This window comes from Colletotrichum abscissum, assembly GCF_030869225.1.
Source record: "Colletotrichum abscissum strain IMI 504890 chromosome Unknown Scaffold_7.1, whole genome shotgun sequence".
Lineage (NCBI taxonomy): Eukaryota > Fungi > Ascomycota > Sordariomycetes > Glomerellales > Glomerellaceae > Colletotrichum > Colletotrichum abscissum.
In genome coordinates, this window is record NW_026850514.1 from 1,139,475 (window position 1) to 1,157,606 (window position 18,132).

The 18,132-nt window shown below is 53.6% G+C and overlaps 8 protein-coding genes across 8 annotated transcripts; 5 read left to right on the forward strand and 3 right to left on the reverse strand.

Annotated features, from left to right (window-relative positions):
* Positions 1-621: 621 nt before the first annotated feature.
* Positions 622-1,281, forward strand: CABS01_03891 (uncharacterized protein; the record flags this gene model as incomplete). The annotated part of the gene is made up of 2 exons (XM_060537263.1): positions 622-696; positions 931-1,281. Coding segments are annotated over 2 exons (426 nt in total), but the record flags the coding sequence as incomplete, so codon positions are not given.
* A 189-nt stretch (positions 1,282-1,470) lies between these two features.
* CABS01_03892 (tyrosine phosphatase) lies at positions 1,471-2,569 on the forward strand (the record flags this gene model as incomplete). Its single annotated transcript, XM_060537264.1, has 3 exons — positions 1,471-1,967; positions 2,024-2,216; positions 2,273-2,569. The coding sequence occupies 3 exons, from the start codon at positions 1,471-1,473 to the stop codon at positions 2,567-2,569; spliced, it is 987 nt and encodes a 328-aa protein (XP_060391522.1).
* Positions 2,570-3,657: 1,088 nt separating this feature from the next.
* Positions 3,658-4,172, reverse strand: CABS01_03893 (uncharacterized protein; the record flags this gene model as incomplete). Its single annotated transcript, XM_060537265.1, has 2 exons — positions 3,658-4,019; positions 4,097-4,172. 2 exons carry the CDS (start codon positions 4,170-4,172, stop codon positions 3,658-3,660), a joined length of 438 nt encoding a protein of 145 aa, XP_060391523.1.
* Positions 4,173-4,920: 748 nt separating this feature from the next.
* CABS01_03894 (DnaJ domain-containing protein) lies at positions 4,921-6,046 on the forward strand (the record flags this gene model as incomplete). The annotated part of the gene is made up of 2 exons (XM_060537266.1): positions 4,921-5,458; positions 5,514-6,046. 2 exons carry the CDS (start codon positions 4,921-4,923, stop codon positions 6,044-6,046), a joined length of 1,071 nt encoding a protein of 356 aa, XP_060391524.1.
* A 2,993-nt stretch (positions 6,047-9,039) lies between these two features.
* Positions 9,040-9,675, reverse strand: CABS01_03895 (uncharacterized protein; the record flags this gene model as incomplete). Its single annotated transcript, XM_060537267.1, has 1 exon — positions 9,040-9,675. The coding sequence occupies one exon, from the start codon at positions 9,673-9,675 to the stop codon at positions 9,040-9,042; it is 636 nt and encodes a 211-aa protein (XP_060391525.1).
* Positions 9,676-10,206: 531 nt separating this feature from the next.
* On the reverse strand, positions 10,207-11,001 carry CABS01_03896 (uncharacterized protein; the record flags this gene model as incomplete). Its single annotated transcript, XM_060537268.1, has 2 exons — positions 10,207-10,404; positions 10,771-11,001. 2 exons carry the CDS (start codon positions 10,999-11,001, stop codon positions 10,207-10,209), a joined length of 429 nt encoding a protein of 142 aa, XP_060391526.1.
* A 498-nt stretch (positions 11,002-11,499) lies between these two features.
* On the forward strand, positions 11,500-14,271 carry CABS01_03897 (uncharacterized protein; the record flags this gene model as incomplete). The annotated part of the gene is made up of 1 exon (XM_060537269.1): positions 11,500-14,271. The coding sequence occupies one exon, from the start codon at positions 11,500-11,502 to the stop codon at positions 14,269-14,271; it is 2,772 nt and encodes a 923-aa protein (XP_060391527.1).
* Positions 14,272-14,947: 676 nt separating this feature from the next.
* CABS01_03898 (3-oxo-5-alpha-steroid 4-dehydrogenase) lies at positions 14,948-16,634 on the forward strand (the record flags this gene model as incomplete). The annotated part of the gene is made up of 4 exons (XM_060537270.1): positions 14,948-15,031; positions 15,112-15,315; positions 15,390-15,925; positions 16,256-16,634. The coding sequence occupies 4 exons, from the start codon at positions 14,948-14,950 to the stop codon at positions 16,632-16,634; spliced, it is 1,203 nt and encodes a 400-aa protein (XP_060391528.1).
* Between the last annotated feature and the right edge of the window lie 1,498 nt (positions 16,635-18,132).

An 18,132-nucleotide genomic window follows, 5' to 3' on the forward strand; every position in this document is an offset into this window, starting at 1 on the left:
GTCGCACCTTGTTTGTTTGTGGTTTAGTGAGCGTACCCTTGCTGCGTCCCCCACAGTCCCATCTCTTGTATCTCCAGCGTGGACTTTGGGGGAGAGATACATGGTCAGCCGAGTCCTCGCCCTTCCTAGCCTCTCGCTGGCCTGAGGTCTGCATTGGCCGGGTCCAGCCCACTACGGAGTACACACTCGTCACCTTGGAAGCATTGCATTTTCCCTTTAAATTTTCTTGTCCCTCACTGTCTCCAGCAAAAACTTCAGAGAGCCCAGTCTGAGAGTGAACCTCCAGAAGTATTCATGTACCTCTGTGCCGGTGGAAGTAAGGTACGACAGGTACGGAGTACATACGTCCCTTCCCCAAATTTTGTGATGCCACCACCCCACCCCTCCTCCTTTTTTTTCGTCTCCCCTTCGTGCCTTCCTGGTTCTCCATTATCGAGACTGTCTCCGACCTCCGCCTTCTAAGTCCGTTCAGGTCTCTGGCCGTCACCCATCGAAATCAATCTTTTTCTTCCTCTCTCCGTCTGCCTCTGACTCTGCCTTCCCCTCTCCCCCTTCCTAAAATTTAAACCAATACTTGGGCCTTGAACCTGAGACAACCCCCAAGGCAGATCTTTCTACCCACTTCACTTCGTCTCGTCTTGGCCAAGCATTTCGACCAAAAGCCAAGCTATTCGTACGCCAGCAGAGAAGAAAAAGGTACGTAGCAGCAGGCCTTCCCCGTCATTCACCTTTTGGTTCCTTGCGCGGTCAGTCAGGGTAGGCAGGCTCAGAGGTACCTCATCACCAAAGCCAAGGCATGGGTGTACTTCAGCCTCCTCCACCGCACCCACGTCCCACCCACCTCACGCACCACACCGCGGACCATTCATTCAACCCATCCCACACATTACGATGCTCATTTACTAACCCGCTCCTCCCGCGCGCACCCAGGGTCCTTTTCCTCTTTCTACCTCTGCCTCACTTCTACAACCAATACCAATCAACTATCTAAACAACCCCCCAAACACTCTTCATTTGTCTCTCTCGCCTGCACAACTGGGATTTCCAAATTCGTCACCGAGATCTTGCGAGAACGAACCGTCGCCTACGCCTGCGACAACATCAACAAGACCACCTTACCCGCGATTCACGACAAGATGGACCTCAATTTCCAACTTGCCGCCCGTCAGGTTTCTGCCTGTGCTCTTTAGAGACACGCAAAGGGACATCTTTCAACATTGCCTCTTGTCCCACGGGAGGAAAAACATCATTGCACGCTTTTCAACACTCCTCAAAAAATAAATACCAACCGACAACACGTACCGCTTCGCTCACACGACCACTTACCCTTTCCTAACCTTTCTCCGAAACCCTGAACTTTACTACCCACGAACCCCAGAAGACATAAGTACTGCAACACCCGTGAACAGTCACGCGATCAAGCTCACTCCACGATCACTCCACCCACGACTTACACCATTACCCCATACCATGGCTGGTGCCGTGGTCTCCAAACGAAGTGCGAGACAGTTCCTCGAAGACGAAGGCGGTCATCCCGCAGAGCATCCTACCTACCACCCCGCGAGACGCAACTCCAAGCAAGACGATCCCGTCCCTGTTGAGATGGCCGACAAGTACCAAACCAAGGGCCCTTCGCGGCAAGGATCGCGCGAGTCCGTAGCTGGCTCCGACTCTACACTAGAAGGTTCTTTACAGAAGCAGATCATGAAAGCGATCGAAGACGATTCCCAAACGGCCGCCATTATTGGAGAGAAGACATTGGCCAGGCGTGAGGATGGACTCCTCAAAGTCAACGACCAGGCGAAATCGCCTCTGGGCCCTACTATGTCGCCTGATATTGAGCGAGTCTTGCCAATTGATGGACGACCAATTAACTTTGGCGTTGTTGTCCCCGGAGTCTATCGAAGCAGCTATCCCAAGCCTGAAGACTTTGGCTTCATCCGCAATCTTGGTCTCAAATCGATTGTGTAAGTCACTACAGGTTCCGATTCTCGCCAGCGGCCGTTTCTAACATAGCTCTTAGTACCCTTGTCCAAAAAGACGACGTCGATGAGCCTTACACTGCTTTCATGTCAAGCAACGGTATTCGTCACCATGTCTTTAACATGAAGGGTACCAAGAAGGAGGCCATTCCCATTCGCACAATGAAGTCAATCTTGCGGCTTGTTCTGAACCGAGAGCACCACCCCCTCCTCATTCACTGCAACCATGGCAAGGTATGTCTACAACACCAGACAGTCTTGGTATCGTTCGCCCACTAACATGACTATAGCATCGCACTGGCTGTGTCGTTGGCGTGGTTCGCAAGGTGACGGGCTGGGAGCTCAGCACCATTGTTGATGAGTACCGGGCATACGCTGAGCCCAAGATCAGAGACTGCGACGTTAAGTATCTCACCGACTTTGATCTCTCGGATCTTTCCAACCTGTTTGTCCACGAAGCGAACATGCGGTTTCGCATTCGACACTTTATGAGAGTGACCCTATTCACTGTCTTTGTCGTCTTCGTCTGGTTCATCTCGGGGCATAGAATGCAGACGACAGCCAGACGCGTCAAAGAAGTGAAGTAATCGTCCCTGTCGCGAGTGTTACAGACTCTGGCATTTCTGCATGATGCTTGGCATTGGGCGGATCTTGGCCGAAGTCTGAACTTGGTGGAGCGCAGCGCAATATGGTACAGCACTCTAGAAGTAGACTGGAGACTGTTACCCAGCGACGATACCATACACAAAGACAGAAGAAGACTACACAGCGATGATGAAAGACAGGGGAGAAGGCTGTCACAGCACCGGTGAGAGGAAGATCGACGAGATGAGTCGAAGTACATGAGAGGGAGCAGAAGAATAAGGACACACAAAAAGTTTGGTACATTGGGACTACCGCCCTCAAAGATGCAGCATAGACTGCCTGGGTTGGACCGGCTTCCTTCAATTTTTCTTTGTATGGATAGACAGAATACTGGGGACTCATCAAGAGCTGAGATGTCTCCTTTTGGCGTTAACTCGAGACTTGGGAAGTCATCGACAATGGCATTTCATCAAGTACAGGCTTTTTCCTTTGCTTTTTTGTTGTAGTGTATTACTATCTTGTTAGGGTAGTTTGGACAGTTGACTATTTGGGGAGGTTATGACCTTTCTGCAAACGCAATCGACTCAAGTCAACGTAGCTGATTTCTACATTGTCGAGATTCGTGTACATACTATTCCAAAAATTTGGTCTACCCTTAAAGTGCCCGTTTCTCCGTCTCCACGCTTGCTATTTTCGTGTGCAAGCATTGATTCCCCCAGGCGCTTATCGAGATCATGGTATGTGTGTATGTCGATCCATCCCCAGACGCTACTGTTTCGCGTAACGACGTTTCGTCTCATGACTCGACGTATATCATTATCCTAACAGACTTCCCCTATAATCGTACAATATTCCTTACAGTCGATACTATTAATGTCTACGTTGGCTTGGCATCTTGAGTTTCTTCAGACAACTCGAGCCGAGCCAAGACCGCGCACCACCTCTCAGGGGAGTGGCAGCACTCCCACGGCAGAGACCAGATGGAAGAACATCATGCCTCATGTTTCCCTGAACATGGCCCCCCTCGAGTCTTTTCTCTCCGCCTGGCATCTCTCAAAACTTTTGTCTTCTCCGCCCTTTTCTCCCTATCTCATGACTCCCCGCCCCAGCGATTCCTCTCTTTCCTCTCCACCTCATCCTTCTTCCGATCGCCATTGGCGTACACCCACGCGCCGGCAGCAGAGTTGGCAAAGCCCATACCGATGGCGGTGCCGCGGACGAGGCCGCGGGCGGTGAACTTGCTTCGCAGAGGTTGGCGGCGGCGCAGGGCGAGGAGGGCGTAGAGGCCCGAGAGGGCGCAGGTGAAACCCGCGCTGTCTGTGGGGAAGCCGGCGAGATTGACGTAGCTGCTGAAGAGGAGGGCGGGCGCGAAGGAGGCCGGAAGGATCTTGAGGGGCCGGCCGTGGAGGGCGCCGATTAGGATCGCGTGTATTGCGGGCGGGAGGGGGTTTGCTGGAGAGTGTTAGTGGGGGGCAAGATGAATGGAATTGGTTTTGGGGCAGTTGGAGTAGAGGGGAGGTGGTGCGTACTGCCATAGTCGTGGATTTTGCTAAAGATTGATGACTTGACGTCTTCCGTGTCTGAGAGGCCGTTGTCGGCTGCCATTGTCGCTGGAGGATTTGGGATTTGGCGACCGCAAGACTGGGCTGATTTCGCTGTTGGAGCGAGGAAAGGATATCGTCACTGATTTTTTGGAGTCGCAGCAGGGACCTTACCTCGAGGTAGGTACCTTAGCTCATTCCCGTATTAGTGACACATGTTATCGATAAGAAGAGACCCTGCTCGGATGAGTCAGCCGAGCCGCATACCCAATCAGCTGGTCCGTGGTTCCGGGGCGTCGGGCGAGTCTCTCAATTTCGACCTCCATCGAGTGGATTGGAACTTGGTACAGTGTCTTGTTCCCCCCATGTTGGCTGGAACTCTCGCGACTTTGCCTACATTTCTTTCGCTTTCGCAAGATAGTCACACGATTCCCTCCGGCGAACACACAAGATTGTTCGCCACTTTCCGGGCTCATTGACGACAGAGCCCCGAGTCAGCGAGCTATTTGCTGCACCTGGTGCGGGGGAGCATCGCATCAGTAACGTGGGCTCTTAGCCTTGCATCGCCTATCTTGCCAGATTGGCAAAACCCACCAACGCAACATCGCATCCTCCAACGACTGCGCGCACCCACGGCCGCAAGGAGTCTCGATCCAACCCGCACACACTCTGTGTGCTTTTATACGCAATACCGTCAATCGCAATCATTAACTTGATTCCGACCATCCGATAGACGATTCCTCGATCTTGCCCCGGCAACCACATCACCACACCAAAAAAAAGAAAACACAAACACACATACACACCAAACCATGCCGAGCGCAACAGCCTCGGGCGCCGACTCAGGCGGCGGCGCCCGCAACCGCGAGCACAACCAGGGTAACCAGGCCCGCGCCTACACGGTCGACCAAAAAGCCGCCGTCCTGCGGATCCGGAAATGCTCGCCGACGGCCTTTTACGACATCCTCGGCCTCGAGGAGGTGAAGACGACGGTGACGGAGAGCGAGATCAAGAAGGCGTACCGCAAGCAGTCGCTCCTGACCCACCCGGACAAGAACGGCCACGAGCACGCCGACGAGGCCTTCAAGATGGTCAGCCGCGCGTTTAGCGTGCTGGGTGACAAGGAGAAGCGCGAAAAGTTTGACCGGTTCGGTACGGACCCCGATTCGAGATTTGGGCAGGCACAGGCGCAGAACCCGTTTAGTGGATTTGGTAGGCGGCAAGGCGGCGGAGGGGGAGGAGGTGGTGGCGGCGGCGGTGGTGGTGGGATGGAGGAGATGACGCCTGAGGAGATGTTCCAGCGCTTCTTTGGCGGTGGTGGGTTTGGTGGTGGACCTTTCGGAGGCGGAGGTAAGAATGAAACCATTTCGAGAGACTGGGCGATGAAGCTAATGATGGCGCGCAGGTTTCGATACGGGACCTCAGTTCGTGTTCAACTTTGGCGGCGGTCCGGGTTTCAGGGTACACCAGTTCGGCGGAGCGCGGCCGCGGAGGAGACCGCGCGAGGCGACGGAGCAAGAAGGAGGCGGGCTCTCGACGCTCATGGGCCTGCTCCCGATCCTGCTTCTCTTTGTCTTCCCGCTCATCTCCAGCCTCTTTAGCGGTGGCGGCCCCGCGACGCCGAGCATCGTCTACGACAACCCCAAGGGCGCCTACACGCTGGGGCGGACGACGCCCAAGCTTAACGTCAAGTATTTTGTTAACCCCAAGGAGGTTGAGTCGTTTTCCAAGGGGAAGCTCAGCCAGCTGGACCAGACGGCGGAGAACAACCTGGTCAGGACGCTGCGGTTCGAGTGCGAGAATGAGATGATGGCAAGGCAGAGGATGTACGATGCGGCGAGCGGGTGGTTCTTCCAGGACCCGGATAAGATGCGCAGGGCGGACGAGTTCGAGATGCCTTCGTGTAAGAGACTGGAGACGTTCCGTGTGGGCAGGTAATTAATGCGTTTGGGGGGATCTGTCTGTCTGGTGATTACATCTTTAAGAGGAATAGAGCGGATGAGAGAGGTGGGGGAGGACGCAAAGGCTTTGTATGAAATGGAAAGGGAGCTCGGAGAAGCTGAGAGACGCGCCCGCTTCACTTTTTCTCCGTTTGGCGTTTTCTGGGGAGAACTCTTTGAGATTCATAGCATTGTTGGGAAACTCCGCGTCGGGCATTTTCTTTCTGCCTTTGGTCCCCTTCTTCGTCCTTCTGTCGTCCTTTGCGATGCAGATGCAGTGTTCTTTTCATATATTCCTTCCCCTCTTCACGCCCTGCGATGCCTTTTTGTCTCTCACCCTCTCACCTTCTCATCGCAGATCAAGAATCGACATGTTACCCTGGCTATCATGATTACTGCCTCTCTTTTCTTCAACCCATGTCTGGCCTGTCCCGCACCTTGCTGAAGTGGAGGTCCCTTTCTCGCAGTGATCCACAACCCCAAACTTCGCCTAAGTCGGTCGGCGTCGGCCCTTTGCTGCCCACAGATTCACACGATGTGCTCGACTTGTTTCTTAACCCCCACAACATCGTGGGACCCTCAACCAGGAGCTCCAGCAAGCTTCCCTTCTCAACTATCCCCGATGGCACAATTGGCTAGCGCGTCAGACTGTTAATCTGGAGGTTGGTGGTTCGAGCCCACCTCGGGGAGTTCTTCAGTGGTTAGAGTCCACATATTCGGTTGAGAGCTGTTCTTTTGCATCTGTTCTGTTTTGTTTTGCACTGATTTCGTGTTCTGGTGATTCTGGCTGAGAGGCCATGTCAAATTTTGCTTGAAGTGAGAAATTCGGTTGGTTTGAAGCCACCGGCTTGTTTTGCTGTGGGACTTGCATCTATTTGGGGTGGTTATGTTGATGATGTACTGGGTACTATGAATGAGTAACTTGTTTCGAGTTCTCAGATACCTAACCTACCTAATCTTTAGCAAAATACTGCCAGAAACATACTGTGAGATGAAGAGACGCCTCTATGGAAGGGCAATCCAGAGTTGTTTCATTCCGACATTACAGTGGGCGACATAATGTACAATTTAAGCTGCGAGTCGGAGCCCAGACGTGCGCGTCTTTTCTCTATGTCTGTCTCATCAAATCCAAGGCACAGATCCAGAGCCCTGAGGAAAGATAGCGGGCTAATAATATTTGGATGCTTTCCCCAGAACTTAGTCGTGCGCCAGTGCTATAGCACTGTCACTTGGAGACCGCATAGTAAGAAGAAGCTACTGCCGTTTCATGCATCTTTCACGGCGACGACGGAAGCGAAGGAAAACGCGATTTCTCTTGCTGCTAGACCCTCTTTGGAGAGCAAGATGTCCCGAGCGAGTTGGGGTGATTGATTGATCAATTCCCGAGAGTCACTACTGCGCCCGAAATATCTCATATCTCAGCCTTCGTTAGAGATCGAGGACAATTATCGAGCTTGTTTCCCGCCCCCCCCCTCCGTTTTTCTTTGATAACACTCTCTCGCTGATATAATCAAATATCGTGCTGTGTAGCTACGTAAGCGTTAGTTGGTCTCTTGGATCATCGCATGTCAGGACTATCGCGACAAAGCTTTTCTCACGAGGTCTCAGTATAGCAAGCGGCGTGACTTGAGTTGGACGGTTTGATTCTCTTAAAACCCCTTCTACAAATCCGCCACCAGAGCTCCCGTTAGCGATCTCTTTTTAATGATACTTTGACAGCTGACCGTGCTGCCGTTGATTCCGGAGAAGAGATCTCGGCACAAAGCGGCGTCAGTAGTAAGTTCTGCACGCCTCAAAGGTAAATATCTCCCGGAGCCGGACCGCCGGGACGTTACCTATGGGCATCTGCGATGTACCCACAAGAAGGGCAGAGCGTATCTTCACGAGATATAGAAGGCGCCACCTCTGATTATACCCACATTGACAGAATGATCTATGTGGTTGCTTAGCTTTACTCATATAACGACGCCATCGGCGGAGAAATGTGAGAGACCAGTGTGCCGAATAATCTCACATCTCAAATCCAAGATCTCACTATAGATATATTACCCTGGAACGTCAAAGGTCTGTGGATGCCACGGGAATACTTTGGGAATGGATCGACTGCCGTCGTGATTGATGCCGCCCGCCGTCTTCCAACCTATCCCTATCCTTCCGGCCCGCCGGGTCATCGACTGCTCCGAGAGCGACACCTCAGACTTGTGCCTTGCTTCCCGAGAGGAAAATACCCGAAAAAGTAGGTAGGGCTAGCTAATTGGTCACAATCTTTCGACCCCGGACTCGGAGCAGGGCAAAGTTGGTCTCGTGACTCCTGGGCCTCGCAAGTCTCTAGTCCTGACAGCCATGGGGAGCATGCTGGGCTCCAGGCGCTGGAGAGGAGGACAATTGTCGGGATATGCCCGGTTATCAAGGGTTGAAATGAGAGGAAGACCATTACTTTGTACAGGACCCAAAGTGGGAAAAGGTTTGTTTAAAGTTCACACTGTTATATCGAGGCCTCTGTTGACTAAAAACTCTTTGCAACCCCAAGTCGGGACACTACTCAAGAGAGAGCATTTCTAGTTGATACCGTGAGGCTCATCTTGATGTATATGAGTAAGAGTAAGAGATGAATTGATGCCAAGCATAATGGAAGGATGGAAAGGTGTCAATGAAAGAACTTTGCAATTTGGCGTGTCCGAGTAAGCAAAAGGAGGCAGATGCGTTAAAACTCTCCTCATCTAGCGTCAAACCGTCCCATGCGGCCACGAACGGGCTCTATGGGGCATGTTCGAGAGAGATGCAGTGCCGAGGGAAAGAGTGGACTTAGGGTGGAGGTGAGATCGGAAATCGAGATAAAATCGAGCGACATTGATTCCCGGAACAAGGTTCACAGGCTTAAACGATGGCCTTAATGTTAGTAAAGCCACCCATAATGCTCCGAACGAGATTCATGCTTCGAAGGGGGGGGGGGGGGTCTCCTCTCATGTACGCCTGCCGTGGCCGGCCTCGTCAATGGTAGGAAACCTCGGTAAGGAGGTTCCCAAAGCTGGACGTACAGCGTCGGCGACTCCCATGGGCCATAAGGCCTTGTGGTAGCAGCCGGCGTGTCCCCCGTCTTTGACCCCGTCTTGAAACGGAGGCTCGGGCCTTGACGAGTTGCAAAAAGGGCTGAGGGTTGTGTGAACTGTGGGTGGGCTGTATGCGCGTATACAAGCCTCCGAGCGAACATAGCTTTGACACTAACTGGTGAGGCGTCACCAAATAACAGCTGGCTGTTAAGGCATCGTGGGCACTCACGCAGCTAGACGGCGGAGGCGTTGGTGTTGGACGGAGAGGCGGGGTCTGTCCCTGTCCGTTAGAGTCACGGGCACGGAGCACCGGACGGCGGGCTGCGTCATTGCGCGGGGAGCACCCATGGGAGTCGGGAGTACGTACCGTCTGGTGTGTGGCTGAAGCTGTGGACGCCACAACTCTACCCCACTGGGTAACGGCGCGGGCACTTCTTTTCAAGGGTACCGTTTCTTGCTTTTTTCTATTTTCCACCTGTTGTCTCTGGATGTTCCATGATGATTGATTCAATCTGGTCTCGGCCGTCTGCGTCAAGCTGTAGATGTAGGTATGGATCGACGAGGACGGCTCTTTCATTTGCTGCCCAGTCGTATCTCGGTATCGCAATGTCGTTCACTGAGCATCAGACAGCAGGCGGGTGGCTGGCGGTGTACTGCGCGCGTGCTGATCGAGTGGACGCGCAAGCTTTCGGCGACAGGCTGTGCCATCTTACCCGATAGTTTTGTACTGATTGACGTGAAATTATCGAGGACAGCTGCGAATGGTTCATGGCCATTGTCGTCGTCACCATGCGCGTACCGAAATTTGCCATGTCCGCTAAAGAATCCCCATGTGTACGAATTGTGGTTTGTCTTATCTTCCAATGATGGTGGCCATTGGCCCGTGACATTTTGGCCCTATGCGAGCTGCAATGCTTTGCTATGTTGTAGTAGGTAGGTCTCATATGATTCCTGCATGTATGCTGTTGCCTGGCGATTCCGCTTTGTGTAGTCGGTAAGCGACTCGAGGAGGTATCCAAGGATATTCCCACGGGGCGAAGTCTTGCCAGGGCCAGTCAACGAGCATGGTGGAATTGCCGCTGGCTCTTTGCCGCAGGTGTATGTCTTCTCACCATGCCTTCAGCGCTCTACAGACTGCGGGAGAGCTTCTGGTGGCAGCTGCGGTACCCTGTCCGCGTAACTCGAGGTGCTTGTGCCGCGCCGGGTCTGCGTCCAGGGGCCCACTTGGTCGTGCCGCAGCGGAGAGGCGATGGTACGGAGTTAGTGGTGAAGCAAGGCGGATGGTGTTGTCGAGGTCCATGCCTTGCTGAAAACCCAGTATCAGGGATTCGAGGCAGCAGTGGTAGGTGCTGAGAAGCGTTTGTCCCAACTCTTGCGCAGTTCCTTTGGCATCCCTTCCATCTAGTCAAGTGATGTGCGAGATGAAATTGTCGGGTCCTAGTTCTAAACGTCGAGGTGCAGTGCTGGGGAAGAGGTTGGCGGGAAGAGTCTCTAGAAGAGATGGGGGATCCGGGACGAAAAAAGACGTCAAGTCAGCAGTACGTTCCCAAATACGAGTAGAAGTACCTAAGGTACCTTACGGAGTACCTCTCCAGTTAAGGTACCTCAAACTTGGGAGGAGGTGGTGGTGGGGGATTTTGGAAGGAGCGAAACCTGAAAGTGTAAGGCGCACCGCCACTTCAATGTGCGTGCCCGCCCGCAATCCGCGAGCGTTGCGCCGTGTGCTTGCGTCCCGACGGGTTGCGTGGGCTTTCTCCGTTACGACGGCTGCTGAGGTGTACGAATACAGTGCAGTGATGCTCCTGGTGTATTCGTCCAGTGTCTGCACTAGCACAGGTACCTTGTCAGGGCCACTGCTTGCTCGTTGCCGCCGCAGCTGCTGCAGGCTGGTCTTGGCTCCCATTGAGGTGCTCTTTTGGCTTCCCAGCAAGTTCCGTTCCAAGGTTCCTCAGACTCTCTTTCCTGCAACCTCCAGACATTTGGCTTCATCCTTCTCGGCAGCCTGTATTTCACAGCGTTCGGGATACACCGGGCTTCAAGAGCCTGCCGTTTGATTACCCATTCTGTCAAACGGTTCCGGTATTGCCGTTGGTCGATTGTCTCTTGTTGGCTGCTGATCGCTTCCAGTGCAATAATTGAGAGGTTTCTATTCACAGCCCACTACGAATGACGACACCCACTGGAGCTTCAATCTCACCTTCACCTACGCCCTCGTTCACGCCTAGCCGCTCGCCGAACACCCTCGACCACACCTGCAGCTCTCCCGGCCGCAGAATTTCGCCTAAATCGAAGATATTCTGATTTCGCGTTGCTTCTATTTGCTTGCGACGAACGACAGCCGCTCTCACGAATTCATTCCGTTACAACCACCCAAGTCCGAGACCTCGGGACCCTCGTCGACATGGTTACCCGCAAGCCCGTCCCCAACGAGACCTCCCTCGACACCAACGCTGCTGTCCCGCGGGTTGAAGACATGCGGAAAGAGCTTTGGAGCGCAACCGATTCTCCTTCCGACGTAGACAGTGTTTGGGACGATGCTCCTCAGCAAAGGGGCGCTGCAGCTCTGAACCAACAATCAATACCCCAAGACGTTCCCGAATCTCTGAAGCCCGGCGGGGTCACGGCACAGGCCCCCGAGATGACCAACGGAGTATGGAATGACGTTGACGGCCACCAACCTCAAATCGCCAGCGAGACAAGAAGCGAGTCCAACGAGATCCCATTGGTATTACGGCCAGGAGCGCCACCTTCACGGTCCGACACAAACCCGTTCAAGCGCAAGGAAGTCCGCGACGACTCAAATCCAACATCACCGCCCACCAACGGGACCCCGACGATGCCTCCGGCGCAGCCGCTCTCGCAGATGAGCACCGGCGAGATCAGTAATAATCCATGGCAACCTGCCCTCGACCAGCATGCTCAGAGAGCTGCCGCCGCCAGCGCCCAGCAGTCTTTGCGTACTCAAAATAGCGGAGAGTCTGAGCGCGATGCATGGGCTGCAACGCAGGAGCCAAAATTGCCCGCTATTTCGACCTCTCCAGCACTGCTATCGCTCCCCTCAGAACCTACCTCACCGGCATGGGACGACTTGCCGGAGAATCAGAGCAAGAAACTACTGGAATTGCCTGTAGCCTCCATTCCCAACGATGCAGTTGCAGACCAGAATGCCTGGGACGACGAAGGCGGACAGAACAAGGGCAAGGGAAAGGCCCCCGCCCCCGCTTCCGTTATCCCTCCTCCTACAGTCGAAGACGGGCCTATGGATGATTGGAATCTCATCGACGTCGAGCCGCCCGCTGGCCCTCCGCCGGGCAGATCGCAAATGCCGAATCAAACGCACGACAGGCCCGATCAGGTCTCCGACGACAAGGTAGCGCCAGCATTGCCTCCGCGGAACGACGACGAAGAGCAACCTCCGCGCCAACCCCCACGCCCTGTAGACGGCAAGGCCGAAACATACCAGATCAAGAACGTCCGTTGGCACGATCACAGCGCGGATCAGAACCCGCGAGTTTCGCCCATCCTCGTACAGAATGCTAATGGCCCTTGCCCTCTTCTTGCCTTGGTCAACGCGCTTACACTTACAACTCCATCGTCTCTATCAGAAACGGCCTTGATAGAAGTCCTGCGCTCTCGAGAGCAAATCAGTCTCGGGTACTTACTGGACGCGGTCGTCGATGAGCTGATGAGGCGAACACAAGAAGCTTTGCCTGATGTATCTCAGTTGTATGCCTTTTTGAAGGGTCTTCACACAGGAATGAACGTGAATCCACGTTTCGTTCCCACGCCTGAAATCATCAAGGCCTTTAAGCGCACTTCCTTGACTCATTTACACCCGACCGAACGCGACGACTTGATTCCTGGAACCTTCGAAGACACTAGAGAGATGGCGCTCTATGCTGCTTTTGCTATTCCGCTTATCCACGGGTGGCTGCCCACTAAGAATGATCCGGCTTACCCTGCTTTTGAGCGCCAGGCCGCCTCTTTTGAAGACGTGCAGACGCTCCTGTTCCGAGACGAGGAGCTGCAGGAAAGGTTGGGGGAACTGACGGAAGAGGAGGAGCTGGTATACTCAGACATACAGTCGATCAAGGCGTTTCTGGAGACTTCAGCCACACAGTTAACGCCATCTGGACTCGAGGTCATCACAAAGGCCATGAAGCCCGGCTCTTTTGCCATTCTGTTTAGAAACGATCACTTTTCAACACTGTACAGGCACCCTGCTACACAGCAACTCCTGGTCCTCGTCACCGACGCAGGCTACGCCACACACGACGAAATTGTTTGGGAATCCCTAGCCGACGTGAATGGCGAACGCACGGAATACTATTCTGGCGATTTCAGGATCGTGGGCGGGGAGCAACCGCAAGGGAACTCCAGGGGACAACCTACTTCGAGGAACAATGCCCATAACCGACCGAGAATCGACACGAGTAGTGCCAATGAAGGGGGCTGGACTACTGTGCCCGGCCGCGGCCGCAACAAGCATCTCGAGGCTCCGGCGCAAGGTGACGAGATGCCCCTGTCGCCCAATCATGAGCAGGAGGATCGAGATCTTGCCCTCGCGCTTCAGTTACAGGAAGAGGAAGAACAACGCCATCGGGCAGAGCAGTCGGCTCGCCGGCGCGAGAGTCAGCTTAGCGAGCAGTATATCGAGCAGCAGGCCAGATTGCAACAAGGGCCCACGACTAGACGTGCAGCCGACAGGCAGGCTGCCCGAACCGGCACCGGTGCACGCAGCAACAGCAATGGCAACTCGACTGCTTCTCGCGGTAGCCGTCGGAACTCTAGCACTAACGTGAGCAGTGCTGCAGTACCGCCCACGTCGGGTCGGCAGCCTGGGCAACCGCCGCAGCTGGTGCGACCACTGGTTCCGCCGACGGTTCCTGCTCGTCGACAAGGCGTGAATCGGCCGGCTGACGAAGGCATGGATGATGCCCCGCCGACGTATGAGCAGGCGCAGGCGGCTGCCAAGTATGAACCACCTCCTGGGCACCCTCACCATCATGCGAGCAGTCCTGTCAATAGACAAGGCAACGGGGGTGCTGGACCGTCATTCCCGCTGTCGCCCTCGCGGCCAGGTATGGGCGGCGGTCGCGGGCGCGTGCTGGGACCCGGCGGTGTTGTAGGAAGTTCGCAAGGTGGGAGGGAAAGGGATTGCATCGTAATGTGAGCAGAAGAAGCTCCGGTGCTTTTTATGATTGCGGCGTTTTCGTGTCATTTGAATTCTTGCGCAGAGCATGGACAGACTTCGACTCTGACAAGCAGAGTTGACAAAGCTTTTTGCTGTACAAACATTTCCTCTCAGCGGGCGGCGTTGGAAATAGTGGCTTTGTAGGATCGATAGCTGATGAATGGAAGAAGAATCATGGCCCTACAGCTTATGTTGGGATCTCTAAATATTCTTGTGAAATAAGTCAACAAATAATTAAGGGACTTCTACTCCGTAGTTTTTGACATGTTCCTGAAGCTGTGGTGGAGGCTGCAAGGGGTAGCTGTACAGGATGCTCAGGAACCTCCCCGATTTGCAGAGCAGCTCTTGCAACCCCACCAATTGCTAAGGCAAATGGGGAAAGCGGTCTGGCAAGCCGTGGCTTCAACGCGTCGCAGGCCCAAGACCCGGAGCTCCCGCCGCCAATTCCACCCAAGCTGCTTGATGTCATTGATTTTGTGTCGCACTTTCCACATACCTACAATCAACGGTGGAAAGCTTGGGAAGGAGGGAAAGCGCACCACGCCACAATACCTTATTCTTCTGTATTTCCTTGACTCGTTCTACTCTCTGCTACTTTATTTCCTCTATTTCTCTGCAATTGGATCGTCCTTTACCAGTCGAGAAGGAACCGAAAATGCCCCTGATTGAGGGGTGGCTCCCGCCGACGCGGGAGAACTGGCAGACTATCACTACTGTGTGGCAGCTTTCCTGGCCTGTGGTATGCAACAACAACTCCCTTGAGCCATTTGGTCAAAACAATCCTGGCTAACCTTTGCTGACTTTTCGATGTTTGTATAGTTCGGCTCTCTGCAGTATGTCATCAATTGGTACGGCATGGGCAAGACCTCGGTCACGAGCCGCCTCAACATCCCCGGCCGCCTGGCGTGGTTCCTGATGGAGATTCCGGGCGTCACGACGTTGTTGTACATCATGAACACCCTGCCGCGACAGGTCGGGATTGACGATCTGCCGTGGCAGAATAAGGTGCTCGCTGGGTTATTTGTACGATCTCCCGCCCCTCTTCCTGATTGCCTATCACTAGATCTACGTCGACTGACAAGTGGGCGCCACTGCAGACCATCCACTACGCCTACCGTGCCGTCCTATTTCCGATCCTCCAACCCTCAATGTCCCCGATCCATGTCGTCGTCGCCTCTTCGGCCGTCCTCTTCCAGCTCATGAATGCGACATGCCTGGGAAGCTATCTCGCCGCCTACGGCCCCACCACAGCCTCAGCATGGGACTCGGCCCTCGGCCGCGGCGGCATCGCGCAGTTTGTCATGGGCATTGCCGTCTTCTACGTCGGCTTGACGCTCAACTACTTCCACGACGAGGAGCTGCGCGAGATCCGCAGGACGGAGCAACGGCGCCAGGCCAAGATTGCGAAGCAACAGAAGCTGGATGGTAATACAGATATGGCAAAGGGCGTGGATAAGCATTATCGGCTGCCTGACACAATGCTGTTTCGGTATATGCTGTACCCGCATTACTTTTGCGAGTGGGTGGAGTGGTTTGGGTTCTGGATGGCGAGCGGGTGGAGCGTACCCGGAAGGGCGTTCTTTTTGAATGAGATCTTTGTCATGTTTCCGAGGGCGAGGAGCGGGAGGCGGTGGTATGTTGGGCAGTTTGGGGAGGAAAAGGTTGGGAAGAAGTGGACTATTATTCCGGGGGTTTATTGAGGGTCTGGCTCATTGGATAACTGAATTCCATGTGTTGATTCGCCTGAAGGGCTGTAGACGCTATTCAAGACTTTTGTCACTGTTTGTGCCCAAGTGTATCTCCGAACGATGGTCAGGATAAGCTTTTCGACGACCAGCGAGGGTTCAATCTCTGCATCTCTTGCTCTCAGGGTACCTACCTGTCTTCGACTTCATAGAGGCCGGTATACCCGCCTTGCCGCGGGTCACGGATCTGTGTCTTTACGGCTGCGACTTTTCCACAGGCAGCTTCGTACACAAAAGGACTTCTTTCTATGCTTCCCGGCGCTGCGTACCCTTACCATCGGAGCGAGATGGAAAACGGGGCTCCCGAACGACGCTCACGCCTTTGCGCCGTTTGCAGACACGTTGGAGACGTTTACTTGGTACGATATGGGAGCCTCGTCGCCCTGGCCGACGAGGGATCTCTCAATATTGGTGTACCCTCTACAGGCGCGGGGGCTCAGGGCGGTAAAGCACCTCAAGGTGACGAGTCTGCTCGAGCTCATGGGCGGCGAAACGGACGGCTGCGCGGCTGGAAAGACTGTTGAGACGATTGAGCTTCTCGATGGCATCTTTGACTTTAGACATGTGCCTCAGCTGCTGACGAAAGATGGGAGATAGAACGGACTTGATGAATCTGCTTCGCCGGAGTCTTCGTCATATTATTCTTCGTCTTCCCTAAGCTCGGAGGAGACGATTTCGGAAGAGATGGAGATGCTGCTCAATTTCCTGTTCAGACAATGTCGGGCTGTGTATAGGCAGGTTAGAGGTCTTGACATTCGGGTCATTGATGATAATGATGACACGTATAGAACGGACGAAGAGAGAGACTTCTTGCGCAAGCTTGCACTGGATTATGTCGGGATTTTCAAAGAGGAACTTGACGTCGTCTTGTTGCAGGGTTTGTCTGGTTGAAGGATTCGAGGGAACGCCGAGATGAGGATATGTACTGGCTGCCATGGACCCCGTATTTAGTTCGACAATAGATACCTGTATCAATGATGACATCCGAAGAGCATAACTCACCAGATCTATGCACATGAGACATGGGTGATTAGTGGGCTTGCTTGCGATTGAGAATAACGGTGGAGATGGCATCCCCAGGGGACGCGTTCTAAGCCTCCAAGGTTACCATCCAGTCTCGGCAAAGACGATGCCCCAGCCAACTGCAATAGAGATCAACTGCAATCAAAGGGTATCAGTAATAAGTAGTCGAAGCACTGAACCTTGTTATCTAGAAATCAACGGAGTTCCTACTTAGGGTGCAGGGCCGCTGTAGGCAACCTCCACAACTATGTATGTGTCGGAAAGAGCTCAGCACCGCCTACCTTGAGGGTTAAGTCAGAGCATGATTATTAATTGTACTCATCTTTTCCGATATAAGAACGTACGTATCCTATCGAAGGTCGACATAAAGCCAACCATTTGCAATAGAACCAACACACGGATCTCAAGACACATCACCGAAATGTAATCTTTTCATTCACATCCGCAGAGCCAGAATACCTTGTCAGATAAGATGGTTCCGGTCACATTGAATTCTCTGCCATATGAGCTGCTGCTCATCGTTGCAGAGAAGCTTGTCGAGGACGAACTTTCCCCTAGTTACAAGACCGAGTGTACATATGAGACTTCGACCCAACAACTAGATCGATACTGGAGAATTTCGCACCAGCTCGGGAACCGCTACCCTATCGAACACGAACAAATGCCATTTATACCGGACAATGGAGCGGGCCTCGTCAGTCTAGCGAAAGCCGGGAATCGGCGGCTGTTAGGAGCTTGTTACGAGGTTCTCTACAAGAACCCTATTTCTGGGCGAGGCTTCCTTGCCTTTGGGGATACTCTGGAATACATCAACCTAGCATGCCAAAACGAAATGCAACACCTAAAAATGCTTGAGAGCCCCAATGATGGACTTGAATGGGATCGCATGTTGAGAAAAGGTCTATTTGCATATGAAGATGTCACCTGCAGCGACTTTGCCAAGGCAATCTTGTTGAAGCTACAAGGCTTGAAGAGCCTCAATATCTCCTGCTATGAATCATACATTATACCGGTTTGAATCCCAATGCTGTCGTCTATGCCTCCATTGAAGCACTTGGCACTGAGAGATTGT